Source organism: Cyprinus carpio, chromosome B10 (genome assembly GCF_018340385.1).
Source record: "Cyprinus carpio isolate SPL01 chromosome B10, ASM1834038v1, whole genome shotgun sequence".
NCBI classification, from domain to species: domain Eukaryota; kingdom Metazoa; phylum Chordata; class Actinopteri; order Cypriniformes; family Cyprinidae; genus Cyprinus; species Cyprinus carpio.
In genome coordinates, this window is record NC_056606.1 from 903648 (window position 1) to 923126 (window position 19479).

A 19479-nucleotide genomic window follows, 5' to 3' on the forward strand; every position below is an offset into this window, starting at 1 on the left:
CTTTTTCCGAAATTTATGGGCTACTTCCCGTGGTTCTGTTCTCATCTCTAAAACTTTGCATTCATCACTTGTGGGGTACCACAGGCACAATTTTGGGTCCTCTTTGTCCTCTCTTGACAAACAACCAACTTATTGCTCTTTTCTATACCATTACTCAAATGAAAAAGTGAGGTCTTAAAATCCTATATAAATGGGAGTCAGTGCAGAGAGTGGTCCATCTAGATCAAAATCATATAACTATAATGTCTTCAAATAATTTATTTGCCAACGAGGAGAGGATTTCTAACACCACAAAGTGCCTCATAGTGTTGCTTTACATTGCACTGCATGTTTTGATTAAACAAGCAACCCTAACATTAACATTTAAAGGTGCTGCGAGAACAATACCAAATAATTCCCTACTAAACTGCTTGCTCATCATTGTGGGATGAGGGCCAGACTGAGAGAAGACCCAGGCTGATGCTCTTTCAGTCGGACAGGACCTGGTTTTTATCCTATTAACTGAAATGCCTTCCTCAAATGATCATCTGAGAGGTTCACAAAATGATCCAGCAGCACACATCATAGCTGGGCAAAATATGTTACATAAAGACTGAAGATACAACGTTTTGTGCATTTCTTCCAGTGTGTTACGTAAGATTAAATTTTTAATTTATAGAGTAGGTTTATTTGGTAATAGATGATGAAGAGTCCCTTTGTCTGTTTCTGGTTGTGGAGCAGAGGCTCACACTCATTCGTTTAGTGAAGTTTAACAGACTCTCATATGGTAAAGACAACAGTTTTTCTGCATTGGCTCCAAACACCACAAAAACGCTCTGCTTGTATGATCAATTCAGTTTTAGAAATGGCCAGTTTTACATTTTAGAGAACAGAACAGAGACAATAGTCTGGAAGCACAAATACTCCTCTATACTTGTGTTTTCTTTATTCCACTCTTATTCAGAGTGGGAAATTACTCCAATCAAATCCCATACTATCGTGTGAGCTCCTGCTTCGTGCGTCTCTCATTTCTCAGCGTCTCTGTGAATAAATGTGACAGGAGGTGTGTGTTGAGACCTTGGCTTTGTAGAGCTCCAGCTCGTTGTCTGTGATTCTCCAGGGCTCTTCGCTCTTCAGCTTCTCCGCAGCTTCCTGCTCCATGTCATCTTCTCTCAGCTTATATTGCTCGATCATCTGAGCAAACTCTGTCAAACTGAATAACAAACACAAGAGGTCAGCGCCGAGAACGCTGAACTGGAACTTTCCCTCAGAAACGTGCTACTAATGATCCAAATCACAAAGCCATTTCAAAGTGATTCCATGATCTAAGGGTTTCTATGGATTACTGACGTCAAACACAAGACCATCAGTTCTGAAATCAGGTGTTAAACTGTGATCTGTGGAAGCTGATACTTGCTCAGGGGTTTTCTGTTAACTGCACACCCAGCCATGGTTAAAACTAAACTCTCTGAGTCATTATGTATTGCTGAATGGATTTTCCTATGCTTTTAGCTAACAAATGAACAAAAAGATAAACCTTAAACTAGTCCTCAAATCTCTTACACATTCCACAAACAATCAACCGTGACGCAGCGTTGAGGAGGGAGCTCATGTACTGAGATTAGTGTGGTGTAGTTCATACCCCTCTGACTTGGGCTTTGTGTTGATGTCGCCCAGGACCGTGATGTCAGAGAAATCGATCCTGAACTTGCTGAGCAGTGTGGCCATGCTAAGGGCAGAACAAAGTCTCATTACATATTTATCAGGCAATCATAAATAATGCATGCAATATTTGCGACTGCCTCCTTGCATTGAACAGTTAGTTTGCTCGGACGGTTCCTCAAACGCTCCTGAAAGGTTTTGTGCAGATGACTGGAGGATCCAGAAGCTCCATGCGTCATCATGACCCCAGCGTGGATTCGACAGAGCTATGAAACTGAATCTACACATGTGCAGCTGAACATGTCAGTGAAAGACCGCTCACCTCGCTGCTGGAACACCTCTAATTATAGCTAACAAAGGCTCTGGCAGCAGCTGCGGAGGACAATGGGAAACATTTGTCTCAGTCTCACACACACACACACACACACACACACACACACACACACACAATACCTCCATGCACATTCAGAGCGAGCATGAGACAGAGACCTGGCATACTAATACCATCCACAGTCCCGCTCATCTGAACTATCTGTGAGACGGGAGGCGAAACATTTTTTGGAAAAGCATATTTTTTATTCCTTTAGCTATGATTCTGATATAGTTCTGAAAGAATGAGTGGTTACAGCATGATTTCATTGGGTTCCAGATAGTAGTACGTACGCTCTGCGGTCATGGTCGATTCGGTTGATCTTGCCCCCGATGAAGACGCGGATCTTACAGTCCTTCCATTTCTTCTTGTTGGCGATCAGGTAGGGGATCAGTAGAGTCAGACCTGACGCAGACGAGGGACATCTGATTACAAACAACAATCAACCTGCTCTAGCAGCAGAGGATGCATTAGTGTTGCAGTAGAAATCACACATACTGTACCAAACATATGAAATAACAGAGAGATATATAAACAATATTAACTAGAGGGCCGTTCCCGAAGGAAACGCTGTTGTACTGCTGCCTTACACACCTGCTCTTACGTCACAGCTGTCAGTGTTTGTGTGTGAGTGAAACACTGCAGAGCCACTACACTGCTGTCATGACAAGCACGCGTCTGTGTGAGAATTAACACATGACAGTCTTTACAGCTTTAAAGCGGCTATAAAGTTCAACAGAGGAAGACAAGAGCTCATACAGATTTGCCTTGTAAACTAGGAAGCCTTCCCATCTGACGCTCGTGTCTAGAACAGCCACCAACCTCCTCAGCAATCTACATCCCGTCCAGAACACATAATTCAACGAGTAATACGGTACACGGACGTATTGAATGAGTTAGCTAGTGTGATGAACAGCGTTTAAAACAGAAATCCTGTAGAATGAGTACTGGACAGCAGGGCCCAGGGCCAGTGACTCTGCACTCGTATGCGGTCTGACAGGTTTATGTGCTCTCAGAGAGAGAGCTGTCTGTCTCACACGGAGGAGGACTGAAAACAAGAGTCCTTTCACAGCTCATCACAACCAAGTGGCCAAATACACAGCAGAAACATAAAACTGTCCATTTTACTAAGTATTCATGTAAACACAGCCAGATATGTCTGAAATGACTGTAAACGGTTGACAGTTATCAGATGCGTGTCACTGTATTGAATCTGAGCATTAGGTCTTAAAGTGACAGCAGCCTAATAAACCTGCAGTATTCTAAGAAAAACTGAAATTTAATTGGCATACAGTGTTAATTTTGTTAACGAAGACGACGATAAAAAATATTTGTTAACGAACATTAAAATTATGACAAAATTTATGCCGCGTCTTCGTTAACTAGACGAGACTGGACTATAATGTTATTTGAGGACTACCAGACATTCAAAATGCATCCTATAGGCTATTGTCCTTCAAAATGTGCGTCCCTGTCACTGGATTACGATTGGATAAGAGGCGTTTGAATATCTAGTCAGTATAGCAGCCGCAGTGGATGGATAGACTAGCGAACTAGCGATCTGAAACAATGGCCTCAGCACCCGAAGGGGTATGGATAAGGTAACCAGACGTCCCGTTTTTCCTGGGAGTCACAATTCGTTGTCGATTAACTTAAAAGTTAGTGAAGGCGAGATAGGCAGAATCGCGCTGATAGAAGAAGTGTTCTCTCTGTCGCGCGCCCTGCGCGCACGCTCCACTTCCTCAGGTCTCAAATACAGCGCGCGATCAGTTCTCAGCGCTCAAATACACACACAGCAGTCCAAATGTTTATCGTGTAGAGTATCTCATGTAAATACAGTAGGTTATGGATTAAGTTGAACGTGAACAGGTGGGTGAAAACTGAACGTGTGTCAGTATTTCATGCATGCCTTCCGTCTTAAAAGGACAGCATTCCAAATTAAATACCTATCTGTCATTAATGTTAACCAACAAAAGATGTTAAATAAATGTATACATGTTAAGTAAAACCCTACAGTATCTGAAAAATGAGTTTAATTGGTATCTCTATTGTATTTGTCTTACTGTGCTTCTTTTTTTTAATTATATATAATAATATTTTTAAGTTGCTCCTTTTTCACTACTGTTAAAGGGATAGTTCACCCAAAAATGAAAACTGTCAGAATTTATTCAAGTTTTTTCCAAATTCAGTCCTTGATTCAAATTTCTTAATATAAGATTAATTGATTTGGTCTAAAGAGAGAAGAATTAATGATTATTTTAGTTTGAAGACTACATATAAAATAGCTACCAAAATACATTTTGGTAGCTACAGTTTGGTTAAAATTATTGACTAAATGTAGTGACTAAAAGTTGACAAAAATGCAATGACTTTTCGTTGACTAAAGCTAGACTAAAACTATGAAAGACTCAAATGACTAAAATGTGACTAAGATTACCAAGCTCAAGATAAAGACTAAGACTAAATCAAAAATGCCTGCCAAAATGAACACTGTTGGCATACAATTTTTTTTTTTCTTTTTTTTTTTTCTTTTTTATCAAAGCATAAGACTGTGACACACTATATTTCCAAAGTATTGGGACACCCCCATCTAATGAACAGGTTTGACTACTTTAGTCATTTCCATGAGTACAAAATCTGAATGTTTTAGCGTGTAGTGATATTCTAGGGAATTGTGTGCTTCTAATTTTACAGCAACAGGAGCCTTTTCTTTTATAACCTGACAGTGTCTCTGTGTATAAGGCAAGGTTCAGAAAGAAATGATTGATTGAGTCGGTGTGGAAGAACTTGACTGGTCTGCAGAAACCTCTGCTGTGACTTTAAATGCAGACCTCGAGCCAAAAACTCCTCACCAAACACAGATGACTTGTACACATGGGTACAGTCATTTTACACACTTCCAGAACTGTTGAAACAGAGATGGAAATACAGTTTTTTTAAATACATGAATTATGTTCACGTCTTTGTTGACAGTTTTGGAAGTGCCTCAAAGAAGAAGATGTCCTAATAGTGTCCATGTCTCATTATTAGGACATGAAATCACTCATATCTTTTTTCTTGTCATACCTAACAGCTTGTAAGCTAGGTGTAGTTTTCTCTGACCTTACCAGATGTTGTGAATAGCACTGCTTTAGTAAAACTGTCCCCAGTGTCTTGGAAGACGCAATTGCATGGGTTAAGGTCAAACTTTTTTCCCCACTGGCAGCATTCCAGAAAAAGGCTAAACCCATTACCCTGGAATTACATTTATGGAAGCATAAGTTGAGGTTATTTCTGAAGAAACTTCTAGGGTAAGTGTTAGTTATTTCAGTCAAACGTGGCTCATATGTGACAGCAGAGATTACGCTCAACCTAACATGTGAGTATTTTCACCATGTTGCATACAATCCCCCGTTACATTTGCTTTTCCATCATATTTTGGAAAATAGAATGAATTGTTTCCAATATAATAAAACCAAATCGTGGCCAAATTCCAGGTTTCACAATGCATTGTAACTGACCTCCGTCATCAAAGAGCCACCAGACGTCGATGGTGCCCTTCCCCTGCTTCTGCTGGAACTGCTGACTGGCGTCCAGCAGCCGCTGATCGGCCACATTCAGGGGAACCGTCGGGCTCCTCTTCTCTGAAACACAAACACACGCTCAGACCGCAGATCCACCTTAATATTCACTCAGACTCACTGATTAGCAGACTGATCAAACAGACAGAAGAAACAAAGACACTGAAGCACAGTCTTCAGTGGAAAGAGAAGCAGCCCTGCAGGAAGACACCGAGTATTAGATCACAGACAGGAAGTGACGTCGTTGGAGCCGAAACACACGCTAGCACACGTAAAGGTGAAGGTCAGAGGTCAAACCAGCAGAAACATGAAAGCAGCGCGTCCTAAACCGTCACCAAGAGAAAGTGCATGCAGGTCAGAGACAGAACGAGAGTGAGAGAAATGTCCTGCCTTTCTTCAACAGCGGCCGAGTGTAGGCTTTGCCATCCTCATCCTCATCTGGATCATGTTAGAAAAACACAAGAGGTTAAAGTCTGCTAATGCTGCAATGGGAAACATGTGCGTCAGTCAAACACAAAGAGAGGCTTGTTCTGCTGCAGTTTATTACAGGAGCTCCATCATCATCCTTCATTAACACACACTGATGACATCACACCCTCTCAGCACACCGCTCAAGCAGCGCTGCTGAGTCTGTGACCTCACCGAGGACATTCAGGACCAGTGACGCCACACGAGCCCCACTCAGACTGACCGGTTACAACAGAGCACCACCCATATCTCAAGGAGACAAACAAGTCAAAAACAGAAGAAGTAAATACATGAACTATATTAAACCATACATAAAAGTAAATACGGCTTCTATGAAAAGGGTTTTAAAAGTCTGACTTGAGAAAAAAATAAAATAAAATAGGTGGTCTCACTTCATTAAAAATCTTTTCATAACAATCATCCGAAGAGTAAAGATTCCCAAGCCTCTTCCAGACTGTCAGTCCAAATCTGATTCTCTGTACATACGGAGCTGGCCAAAATCATCACAACACTTGGCATGTTTATAAGGTTTCAGCTGTTTTTGTTGAAGTGGCCATGACAATACCCATAAAACAAACTACTGCCAGAACGACTTGTGACGGAAGGAATCTGCTGGACATTGAAGATGATGGACTGCCCCATCAAAGTCCAGACCTCAGCAACACTGAGCAAATCTGGGGCGATTTGGAAAATAAACTGGACAGATCTATTGTACTTTGGCTTGAGCTGCAGAAGACCTGGGATAACATTAGTGTTGAAGTTCTGAGGATCTACACTGACACAACGCCAGAGAGATGTGCTGCTGTAATCACTGAGAAAGGTGGACATACCAAATATTAAAGTTAAAAGTCAATAACTTCATCTGATGTTTGTTGTGCTCAGAGCAACCATCTGCATGTTTCATGAACATTATGAAATCAAATCGTGTTTTGGAGGCAAAAACGGTCTGTCAGGTGTTCTAACAATTTTGGCCACCACTCTATATGACTGAAATCCAGTCACACTTACCAAGTGTGCATTATTACAAATAAATTAATAAATTCAGTCGAAATATAATTTTTACAAATCTGTACAGGCTACATTCATATTCACATCAGACATTGTTAGTAAAATGCAGAATGTGTTTGTAAATAAAAGATGTGTATTGAAGTGAGAGTAGAAGTGGCGAGAGATCCTACAGAAACACACCAGCACAGCATCACTGCAGCAGATATACTGAGTGATCCGAGCAGATACCATACACTGTGTTTACACCCCGTCAGACACGCTCAAGACATCACCTCCATCACAATACCCTTCAGACATGATAGACTTTCCACAGCTTCTGCATCTTCTGTCATGTCGTAAAACTCGAGAAGAGTTGTTTGATCAGACAACGTTTGTGAATGCACATTTACAAAAACAGGTACACATGGACATCAGGGCTGGGCAAAAATAAATAAATAAAGATACTGATTTCAAGATTCATCGATTCTAATTTTTACAAAAAAATAAAAAAAGATTCTTAAATCCCAAGATTAGAATAGTCTAGCCTTTTTTTAAATTATTGAACAGAACATTTAAGCGCACATCCCATCCAATAAATAGCAATAAGCTTTCTGCTTTTTTACTTCTGAAATGAAAAAGTCTCAGATTTCAAATTCTGTACATTGTTTTACAATATTCAAACACAGGTAAATGGCATTTCAGCACTGTCTGATGTGAGAGACAGATCGCTGTAGCACCTCCGTTTAAGAGAACTTATCATCTCCTCCTCTTTAATAAGTTTCAGCACAATGTTACTGCACAGTTAGTTTCAAAACCGCAAAAAATACCCCTATATAACAATATCACACAAAACCACACATACACCACAAAAAAAAACTGACACCAAAAAAAAAACTCACTAGTCAGCCAGAAAAACATATTCTAGAGAGGAGCATTTAGCCAAATAGTTATATGCACCATATAACATTCAATATCATTTTTACTGTGCTTCAATATTTGTTTGAATAGATCTGTCAAGCTTTCATGACAGCAACCATTTAAATGTGTATATTTCAAAAAACGAATTGAAAAATAATTATTATAATAATGTAGTACCAACTGATTCACATGTGACTCACGTGTATATTTTACTGGATTAGTTGAGAGGGTTTTTTTCCCTTGAGAGAATTTGACATGTATTGTACCTGATAGGTATATATATATATATAAACAAAATAATCAAAATGGAATCTAAATCGAACTGAATCGCAAGCTTGTGAAGCAGAATCAAATACGGATGAGATCAAGAGAGCCTTTCAAATCTGCCAGTTCTGCTCATTTCTCAAGCTTTCTCATGTGCCTGACCCCTGCTCATCATCGCTTGCGGCTGTATTTGTTTTTATGGTTGTGTTCTCAGGCTTCAGAGAGCCCTCCAGTGTCAGATGGAGCTGAGAGACCTCGGAGTAATTAATCACAGACGCACATCAAAACTCGCGGTGTTCCCAGCCGGACCCTTCGGAGAGCACGCTTCATCTGTTGTGTTGCGCTGGGCAGAGACTTCAGAAAACACAGTGTGCACGAGATGGCCTGTGAAGGGTTTCAGATGAGAACCGGCCCCAGAAGGACACAAAAGACGACTTCCCCTCGGAGCAGGAACATTTCACAAAACCCCTGGGAAATAAACTCATCTGCATTTTCATTTTCAGCTTTTTCTAGAACAAGTGGATGTTTCAAGGACACATGTTTCTCTGTGGAGAACAACCGAACTCAAAGCACCGACCTTTCTGGACGGCCGGGCTGTTCTGGACACTGGTGGCCTTGGAGGAGGGTCTGGACGAGTCCCCATCAGAGTCTTTACTCATGTCCACTGAAACCACCACATCCTTCATCGCTGAAGAATCATCTGCAGGAACAAACGGAAAGTTCAGCACTGCTTTGAGGTCAAGGCAAACTCAAATTTAGCATGAAGGCCAAGTCCACTTAATGACCAACAGAAAACGAGCTCATTACACGGACTATTTCATCCAGCCGAACACTGACGGTCCACAACGCATGTCCATCTCAGTGGTTTTACAGGCTTTAAAGGGTTAAAATGCTTTGTTCCCATGAGAGGGCACGTAAAGCAGAGTCAATATTCTACTGGTGTAGTTCATCACTAGTGAACGGTGATGCCTTCACGATAAATCAACAGCACTACGAAGCATTCGTCGGATTGCGCTTTATCTTGAAAGGAGTACAGTACTGTACCTTGGCCTTGAATGTGAGAGATATCGAGTCCCTCTCGCAGTCTGAGAATGACCACACCGTACTGAAAATCAAATGCGTCACTACACACACACACACACACACACACACACACACACAAATAAACAAGCATTAATGTCTCACAGGATGAAGACCCACACCATTTACTTCAAAGCTGCTTTCCCCCGTTTGCTCATAAACATGTACCAGACGCTCTTTCAGCTGTACATACACTAGAAACACATACTCGTCATGACTGATGACCAGACGTCAGCCAAAAAAAACAAAATAAACAAACCACTTTATCACTGTATGAAAGCTGCTGCCTCACTAATTCAACAAGATTTTTTATTAATAGCTGATTGATTTCAAACAGAAGATGAAACCCACTGCATCAGGTTTATGTAGGTCTCAACTTCCTTTATATCTCCGATGCGCCAGTCGTTCTTGAAGCCGAGCACCAGCGTGTTGGGCCTCAGTCTGCCCAGACCAGCAGCCTGTGAAACACACACACACTGGGATTATTTCCATAGGCAAAAAAATGTCAAACCCTAACCTCAGCTCTGATAGAAAGTGCTTTGCATTTTTTTAATAAAATATTTGGCATGTTTATGTTCTGAATTACAGCCACAACTAGCATGTCCAATGATGCATATGTAGCAGGTTTTTATTGAGGCCAATTGTGGCCCCATAATGTAGGTCATATTAGCAAACACACACACACACAGAAGGAAATATTTCCAAATAGGTTATAACAGAATTCAGCTGTGAGCAGATTATGGGCTCACGTGTACCAAGCAGAAAGTCAAGAATTCAAAGGACAGAAAAGCCCAATATTAGGCTGATTGGTGCAAAGGAGCCTTTGGCCAATGGAAACGCTAAAGTAAAACATTCAGTTTTACAGTTTACAGTTTTTGTAAAGACTGTACAAATGTGTGGAAATAAAAACGTTCAAATCAACCAGTGAGCAAGACCCCATAGACAATTACTGAACAAATCTTAGGGCTATAAACACACACCTGCAGCAGGTACTGGGTTCCTTGGCGAAGGTCTTCAGCCACCACAGGAGTGTAAAACGCCTTGGAGCTGTTGTTGAGGAGCCACCTTTGGTAGCGCAGCATATCGCTGTTCAGCTCTTTGAAGTTGGGCCGCCGGGAACTCTGGGAACGAACACACGTGTGTGAAGAGATCAGCTCATGATGTTAAAGAGCGTGGTTCATTCTGCACACTGTAATCACCGTCAACACAGAGCAGCTTTATTCCAACAACATGTTCCCATAAAAGCTGCATGAAGAAACAATTGGAACAGGGACTGCACAACACACACCAGACGTCACGCTCAGGTACTCACGACGCGCACGTGGCCGCACAGCATCAGACCCACGTTCTTGGTGAAGGCGTGCACCAGATGAAGAAGAGCTGGGCGTGAGTTTGGAGCTCCGGTCATCACCAGACACTGTGGCCTAGAGGAGACGGACACTGTCAGAGCATCCCACACCACATTCTCATGACCTCCAGGGTCAGCGGTCCAGCTCAGAGCACAACTCCAGCTCAGATTAGACAGCTTCAAAGCAAAAATGTTAAGAATAAAACCGGATTATGCAGAGAGTGAAGCGTGCTGTCAGAAAGGCAGAAATCAGGGCTCGCTCTGCTCTCAACATGAGATTCATCAGGTCACAACTGAAGATCAAAGTCCTCACTGTAAATCCACAGCACTAATAATCAAGCTCTTCTCTCTATCCTCATTCAATTCCATTACGATTTTTTATGCATTGTCTTCATTTCGCAAATTTTGACTAAATACAAAACCCTGACAAATACACTTCTTGTATTACAATCAATGGCAAAGTTTTCAAGATGATCATTCAAAGGTTTGGAGAAAAACAAATACTTTTATTCATCAGGCATGCATTAAATTAATCAAAAGTGATGGCAAAGACATTTATACTGTTGAAAAAGATTTCTATTTCAAATAAATGCTGTTCTTTTGAACTTCCTATTCATCTGTAAATCCTGAAAAATAAAATATATCATGCAAAAAAATCAGCATAACTGAGATTTCACAGTGTAAAATATCAGTTCTTTTAAAGGGTTAGTTCACCCAAAAATGAAAATTAGCACATGTTTTACTCACCCTCAAGCCATCCTAGGTGTACATGACTTTCTTCTTTCAGACAAATCCAGTCGGAGTTATATTACAAATTGTCCTGGTTCTTCCAAGTGTTAGAATGGGAGTAGATGGGTGTTTTAGTTCAACAGTCCAAAAGACGTCAAATAAAGCGCACACATCCATAATAAAACATGCCTCACATGGCTCTGGGGGGTAAATAAAGGTCTTCTATAGTGAATCCATGCGTTTTCATAAGATATATTTCAAACGTAATAAACATTTTTCTCTTCTGGTCATGAGTGGAAGCCGTTCCGGTGAATGACAAGACATATGCACAGCCCGCGCCTCTGAGATATGCTAGTCTCGCGAGTTTGTTTAAAGGGGCAAAAGAAGCACAGTTTCCTTATTTAAGCAAAGGAAAACTAGTCTCCTCTTGGTTTAAAATGGAATCCTCTCACATTTTTCTTTACAAATCCTTGTTTTGTACTTCTAATTCGCAATTTTCTAAGACACTTTTTGTTTCAAAAGGGCATATGCGAGTAGGCGTGACTGACCATCAATATTAGTATGATTCACAACTGAGAAGACAAAGACCCACATAATGAGCTGCATAATGAGCCTTTCAGCCAGGTGTGTGACCGAGAGGGAAGAGTTACAAGAAAGAATGTGAGGACAAAATAGATGTATATTTTTTTTAGGTTTGTAGTTTATTTAGAATATATTTAATTATCCCACAAAATAATTTGAGATTCACTTGCGAGTGCAGATAAACAGTTTATTAGGAACAATCAAAGCTGAATTTCAAAGCTGACTTTTTAGCATCATTACTCCAGTCACATGATCCTTCAGAAATCATTCTAATATTCTGATTTTATACTATAAAATATTTATTATTATTATATTATTTTTTTATTAATTGAAAGAACAGTTTGTTGTAACATGATTATTGTATTTATCATCACTTGTGTGCTGAATAAAAGGTTTTAATTTTCTATATACACTGACTCCAGCTTTTAAATGGTATAGTGTATATTGTACTTGGTAAGACTGGAGTTAATGATGCTGAAAATGTAGCTTTGATCACAGGAATAAATTTTATATATTAAAAATATTTTGAATAGTAAAAATATTTCACAATATTACTGCTTAGCAAATGCAACTTTCTGTATTTTGGATCAAATAAATGCAGGCTCATGTGTCATGTTGAAATAATAAATGAACATCACATACCTGGCACATAATTCATATCTTATTGCTGTCTATGTTATACATTAGAACATAAAAAAAACAACAACAACAAAAACATCCTGGCATCGTGAAACATTGAGATGATGTAAATGAAACTTCATAATGTTTCACCTGATTATACATTTAGTCAGGAATTATAGTCTGGAAAAAGTCTAACTAGTAAAATGTGTACAAGTTATATAAAAACAAATACAAGTAGATTATTAATAAAAAAGACTTATGCTTATGATCTCTGCTGGGTCAAGCCGCTTCGTTCTTCTTTCTGAGGTAATCCACATCTTATTCCTCTCAGCGGTCTTCTTGAGGTGAATTATGTCTAATTCCTCTCAGCGAGAAGCGAACAGTAACATTTAAAAACGTGAAGTACAGTCTCGCTGCTTTGTTTGCTTCACGTAGACGATTGTATTATCAATAGCTCACTCGGTGCGTGGGCGCGGTCGCATTAGATATAATGAAGGGAGACGTGAAAAACGGACATCGCGTTGTTTTCATATGGATTACTTTATCACAGAATATTTGTTTTCGGCAGCACTTGTTTAGTTTAAAAAGTACATGTCAAGCTTTCTATAGATATCTCTCATGTATCTGTGGTGAGTATTCACTGAGTTACAGTTCATTTTAATGACGCGGTTTGTAACGGAAGATCACGCAGACCAAGGCTGCAGACAGTGCACTCTGTTTGTTTTCTTTAATTTATAAATGCACAAAGTTTTGTTGTTATTATGTGTGTATACAAATAAAAGTAGACCCTTTACAGATTCGATTTATGTATTGCTCTTATCTGTACGATCAAAACTGAAAGTGTAATTTAAGTTCTTTTTGGTCTTATCAGGAGAATATGCCACAAAACGCGTATACGCGTTAATCGACTCCAGAGGGTTAATATAACTCTGATTGGATTTGTCTGAAAGAAGAAAGTCATATACACCTAGGATGGCTGGCACTCATACACTCTCACACTCATACATGTTTGTTTTAGTGAATTGTGGGGACTTTCCATAGACTTCTATCACTTTTATACTGACCAAACAATTTTTTCTATTCCCTAAACCAACCCTAAACCCTGTAGGCTCGGTAGTTCCTGAGGTCCTGTGTAGTGGCACTGGCATGTGATTAATATTATTTTTTTGAAGGGGGATGAAAGGCTTTTTTTAATAGATAAAATATCTCCACTTAGATAATCTATTATTCAATGACTTTTCCTGTTGTTTTATGTTTTTGTCGTAGTATCATGATATTTTAGTCAGATATTGTATCAAAGTCAATATTCTGGTATTGTGACAACATTAACACACCACACACACACTGGATGGGGGTTGTATTACCTGTAGGTTTTGATGTGGTCAGCTACTCCGCACAGCTGTAGGCTTTGTGTCAGGGCCTGATGATACGTCAGCGCTTGAGTGGACGAGCCCCAGTTCACATCTGTAAGACCACAACAATCCCATGAAGCACTGGGGCTGCACTAAACAACAACTGATGCTTTGTCTCATTGTCCAGTCCACTTCACCTGGTTTCTTGTAGCTGACGTAAATGTAGAGGGACAAAACGATGACGTTGGTCAGGAGGGCCGCCCACCAGTTGATGATGAACATGACCACACAACACAGGATGGCCCCGGCCAGAGACACCCACATGTTGTAGTACTTGAAGCTCGGCCTCCATCCTGACAAACCGAAGCAAACACTCAGAGACTCCAGTCAAACAGCAGGCCATCTGCTGCAGTACTATGGGTGCCAACATAGGGAGAGGTCAAAATACCCTAATGACACCCCACCACTGGAGCCACGTGTTGGAGCGGAGCAACTAAACAGTTGGGATAAAACCAACAATAGTGCTTTGTGGCAGGAAAGTGCTAACTGTGCCATTCTGCCACGTTACATAACAGTGTGGGACACAAAGGATGGCACAGGGGTGTGTGACAGGACGCCACCGCACAGAATCTGCTCAAGACATTTCATACCAGACTGATAACAGGGTCACAGCCTCTCCATGTCCTTAACAACAGTTTACACAGCTCAAAGGAGTCAGTTTCACAAAAGCATGAACACAAAATGTATTAAATGAAGTTAGCACCAGTTAGCATACATACGGGCTGTTACCACGACTAGGAAGGCTTCTCGAACACAGGACACGTACTAGAGTTATGGGATTTAGTGGAGTCACGGTTACCTTGTAAAGCTACAGACACTACATGACATAAAGGGTACAGAAGCGCTTTAAATGAGCCACATCTGAGAGTGAGAGCTACTACGTACCCTTTACGTTCATGCACTCGTATGCAGAGACTATGTAATAAAGTGTCAGAAGTGAAGATATATACCTGCTGGTCTTCTAGAGCTTTGGTATTGAGGGACAAACAAACCTCTTCACACAAAGAATAAAGAAACATGTAAAACTTCAAAAACAAGAAATACAGTCAATAACATGATGTCATTCAGAAATGAAAAAAATAATTAAAAACGGTCTGATTAATACAGCCGTAGGAATGGACACGCTACAGTAACACAAAAACGCCTCCTTGTATAGGAACTGTTACTTTGCAAAGTTTGGTAAACACTGTAAAGGTCCCGACACACTTCAAGAGAAATCACAGAACGAACCAGTGTGAAATCAGGCCAAAGCAAAAGTTCATTCTGTGAGCTTAAAAGTGAACTTGAACAAAGTGAACAGACACAAGCTGCTTTACAGGACAAACTGAAGCTGTAATTCTAACTGAAAGTGACATGACACTGGATTTCTTTCTACTGTGAAGCCATCTGCTGTGTGCTGTTTGAAGTGCAGATCTAGTGGAAACATCACGTGGATCAGATGTGTTCTTAACTGCTGCTTTCTCACTGCATTACATATTCATCTCAAGCCACAGCGTGTTCATTAATAGTATATCACTGCAAAGGTATTTCAAATGTCTTCAAACAATGAAAAAGAACGTGGCTATGAGTATATCAGGGCCACAAGATGTCCACCGAGCATGATGGGAAGCCACTGCATTCTCTCCACTTTCATACAAATTGTGGTTCAACCATTCTAGCCTGCTGCTAAAGTTATGGTTAATTGTTTGAGATGGTCACATCAGTCCTAAACTAGCCAGCCTCTACAGTGTATCTGCAATCCATCCATTTTATCAAGGACTTCATTCTTGTGCATATTTAATATTTACTGCCACACTAATCAGGGTTTTAGAGACATAACCTTATCATTTAGCAAGAGGGTTTCAAATCATCAGGTGCTGGGGTGTTACGTCCCATCCTGACACTAATGATATCTGAGCGCTCGTCTGTGGAGACGTGACCCAGCTTGTCTACAGAGTGAGTTCATCACACCTCGACTCACACAAGTGGAGGAACGTCTTACCGGGGGAATTGGCCAGCGATGCGTGAAACACAGAGAAGTTGATGAGAGCGTAAGATGCCAGGAAGAAATTGGAAATGATCGGGGCGATGACGTTCAACTCCGCTGGAGAGAAATTAAAAAAAGCATGTGTCAGAGCGAGGTGACCTCATCAGCCCATCCCCCATTTTTTATTCAACAACAATTTCTACCAATTAAAAATAATTCAATTTGTCGAGATCCTACCAATGACAATGAAGGCCAAGGCAATGCCAAAGGTGAGCAAATATCCTCGCAGGGGCTCGTTGTTCTTGCCGTAGCCCTTCCCGAAAACTGCAATTCCAGGGTAGATATTGTCTTTGCATAAGGCCTGAGGAAATGGAAGAATCTATCAAACCAGCAAGACCTGTTCTGACATCACTGAGCGAAACCACACATGTTAAAAACACACAGCAGTCTCTGACATGAAGCAGCACATGAGATGCCAACCTGGAAGACCTTGGGGGCGCTGACGAGAGAGGCCAGGGCAGAGGAGAGGGTCGCTGAGAAGATGCCGGCCGTGATGAGGGGCCCGAAGCCGGACACCACGCTCATGACCTGCAGAACAAGACCTTCAGTCACACAACCACAGTCTTTCTCTTTCCATCCTGATGCATCCAGTCTTTAATGCTGTTGGTATTATTATTTATTTTTATTGCCATGTCAGCATCTACGGCTATTTTCATGGCAAAACTTACAACGTACAAGAATTACATAAACACAGAATAAAAATCAAGCAAACACAAAAATACATTTACAATTATACAAGGATTTTTTTAATTAACATAAAATTAAATATTTTCTGGTAAAATCTTACTAAATAACAGGGTTTCTGCAGGATTTTTAAGCTCAAATCTAAGACTTTTTAAGACCTGCACAAATAAAATGAATACCATATGAGCAGGGTAAGGCAATGTACAGTAACATATTAAACTGTAAAATGACTGTAAAAAGCATGATTTACAGTTCAGATGCAAGTTTTCACAAAAACAAAAAGTTTTTATTAAACAAAAGTATTTATCATATAAATTTAAACAATTATAAATAATTATATTAATTAAATAACAAATACATTTTTACTGTTTAGATTTTTATAATGCATATCTTTTTTATCAATCCACCCAATTTACATTTATAGCTCTGTGATTTTTGCATTGGTCTGAACAAAACAACAGGCTTACTGAAAATTAAAGGGGTCCTATTATGCTCTTTTACAAAGTCTTGATTTTGTTTTGGTGGTGTACTAGGACAGGCTGTCATACTAGGTTGTTCCTTTTTTTTTTTTACATATTTTACATTATTACAACGCCACTCTCCCCAGTCTGGCATGAACGGCTCGAATAGTTCCGTATCAAATGAAAGCCCACCTTCTGAAATACTAAATGTGCTGTGATTGTTAGCTGGACCAGTGTGTGCTGTGATTGGTTAGCTGGGCCAGTGTGTGGTTGTTGTGATTGTTAGCTGGGCCAGTGTGGCTGTGACTGGTTAGCTGGGCCAGTGTGTGTTGTGATTGTTTAGCTGGGCCAGTGTGTGCTTGTGAGGTTAGCTGGGCCAGTGTGTGCTGTGACTGGTTAGCTGGGCCAGTGTGTGTTGTGATTGGTGAGTTGGGCAGTGTGTGTTGTGATTGTTTAGCTGGGCCAGTGTGTGCTGTGACTGGTTAGCTGGGCCAGTGTGTGTTGTGATTGTTAGCTGGGCCAGGTGTGCCTGGTGCTGGGCAGGTGTTGTGTGTAGCTGGGCCGTGTGTGTTGTGATGGTTAGCTGGGCCAGTGTGTGGGTGATTGGTGAGTGTGGTTGTGATGTGATGTGGGGGCCAGTGTGTGTTGTGATTGGTTAGCTGGGCCAGTGTTTGCTGTGATTGGTTAGCTGGGCCAGTGGGATGTGCGTGACTGGTTAGCTGGGCCAGTGTGTGGATCTGTGATGGTTAGCTGGGCCAGTGTGTGTTGTGATTTTTTAGCTGGGCCAGTGTGTGCTGTGATTGGTTAGCTGGGCCCAGTGTGTGTTGTGATTGGTTAGCTGGGCCAGTGTGTGCTGTGACTGGGTTAGTGGGCCAGTGTGTGTGTTGCTGATTGGTTAGCTGGGCCAGTGTGTGCTGTGATTGGTTAGATGGGCCAGTGTGTGTTGTGACTGGGATTAGCTGGGCCAGGTGTGTTGTGATTGGTTAGCCTGGGCCAGTGATTGATTGTTAGCTGGGCCAGTGTGTGCTGTGATTGGTTAGTGGGCCAGTGTTGCTGTGATTGGTTAGCTGGGCCAGTGTGTGCTGTGTGATGGTTAGCTGGGCCAGTGTGTGCTGTGATTGGTTAGCTGGGCCAGTGTGTGTTGTGTTGTGTGCTGGATTTAGCTGGGCCCAGTGTGTGCTGTGACTGGTTTAGCTGGGAGTGTGTAGCTGGGTTTAGCTGGGTGTGTTGTGTGTGTTGTTAGCTGGGCCAGTGTGTGAATTGGTTTGCTGGGCCAGGTGTGTTGTGATTTAGCTGGGCCCAGGTGTGCTGTGACTGGTTAGCTGGGCCAGTGCGTGCTGTGATGGGTTAGCGGGCCAGTGTGTGTGTGATTGGTTAGCTGGGCCAGTGTGTGTTGTGATTGTTAGCTGGGCCAGTGTGTGCTGTGATGGTTCGCTGGGCAGTGTGTGTTGTGATTGGTTAAGCTGGGCCAGTGTGTGTTGTGATAGGTGCTGGGCCAGTGTGTGGTGACTTGGTGTGGGCCAGTGTGTGTTGTGATGGTTAGCTGGGCCAGTGTGTGCTGTGATTGGTTAGCCTGGGCCAGTGGTGTGCTGTGATTGTTAGCTGGGCCAGTGTGTGCTGGATTGTTAGCTGGACCAGTGTGTGCTGTGATTGGTTAGCTGGACCAGTGTGTGCTGTGTTTGGTTAGCTGGGCCAGTGTGTGCTGTGATTGGTTAGCTGGGCCAGTGCGTGCTGATTGGTAGCTGATGGGCCGTGTGTGCAGGTGAGCTGGGCCAGTGTGTGCTGTGATTGTTTAGCTGGGCAGTGTGTGCTGTGACTGGTTAGCTGGGCCAGTGTTGTGCGGTGATTGGTTAGCTGGGCCAGTGTTTGTTGTGATCGGTTAGCTGGGCCAGTGGTGCTTGTGACTGGTTTAGCTGGGCCGGTGTGCTGTGATGGTGTGGGCCACTGTGGTTGTGATTGGCTGGGGCCCAGTGTGTGTTGTGAATGGTTTAGGTAGGCTGTGATGGTTAGCGGGCCAGGTGTGTGTGGTGGTTAGCTGGGCCAGTGTGTGCTGTGATCTGTTAGCTGGGCCCAGTGGTGTGCTGTGATGGTGAGCTGGGCGGTGATTGGTTAGCTGGTGCCAGTGTGTGTGTGCTGTGATTGGTTAGCTGGGCCGGTGTGTGCTGTGATTGGTTAGCTGGGCAGTGTGTGTGTGATTGGTTAGCCTGGCCAGTGTGTGTTGTGATTGGTTAGCTGGGCTGTGTTGTGATTGGTGCTGGCGGTCTGTGTGATTGATTGGTTAGCTTGGCCAGTGTGTGCTGTGATCGGTTAGCTGGGCCGGCGTGTGCT

The 19479-nt window shown here is 41.8% G+C and overlaps 1 protein-coding gene across 1 annotated transcript in view; it reads right to left on the reverse strand.

Moving 5' to 3' along the window:
* slc12a2 (solute carrier family 12 member 2) overlaps positions 1 to 19479 on the reverse strand; it is a 56542-nt gene that overhangs the window by 1933 nt on the left and 35130 nt on the right. Inside the window, 15 exon segments of the mRNA XM_042732067.1 lie at positions 1057 to 1192; positions 1622 to 1708; positions 2305 to 2416; positions 5512 to 5634; positions 5962 to 6009; positions 8786 to 8908; positions 9253 to 9332; positions 9640 to 9746; positions 10269 to 10409; positions 10601 to 10712; positions 13933 to 14032; positions 14118 to 14273; positions 15962 to 16063; positions 16184 to 16307; positions 16427 to 16534. Coding sequence (XP_042588001.1) covers positions 1057 to 1192; positions 1622 to 1708; positions 2305 to 2416; positions 5512 to 5634; positions 5962 to 6009; positions 8786 to 8908; positions 9253 to 9332; positions 9640 to 9746; positions 10269 to 10409; positions 10601 to 10712; positions 13933 to 14032; positions 14118 to 14273; positions 15962 to 16063; positions 16184 to 16307; positions 16427 to 16534 — 1659 coding nt within the window.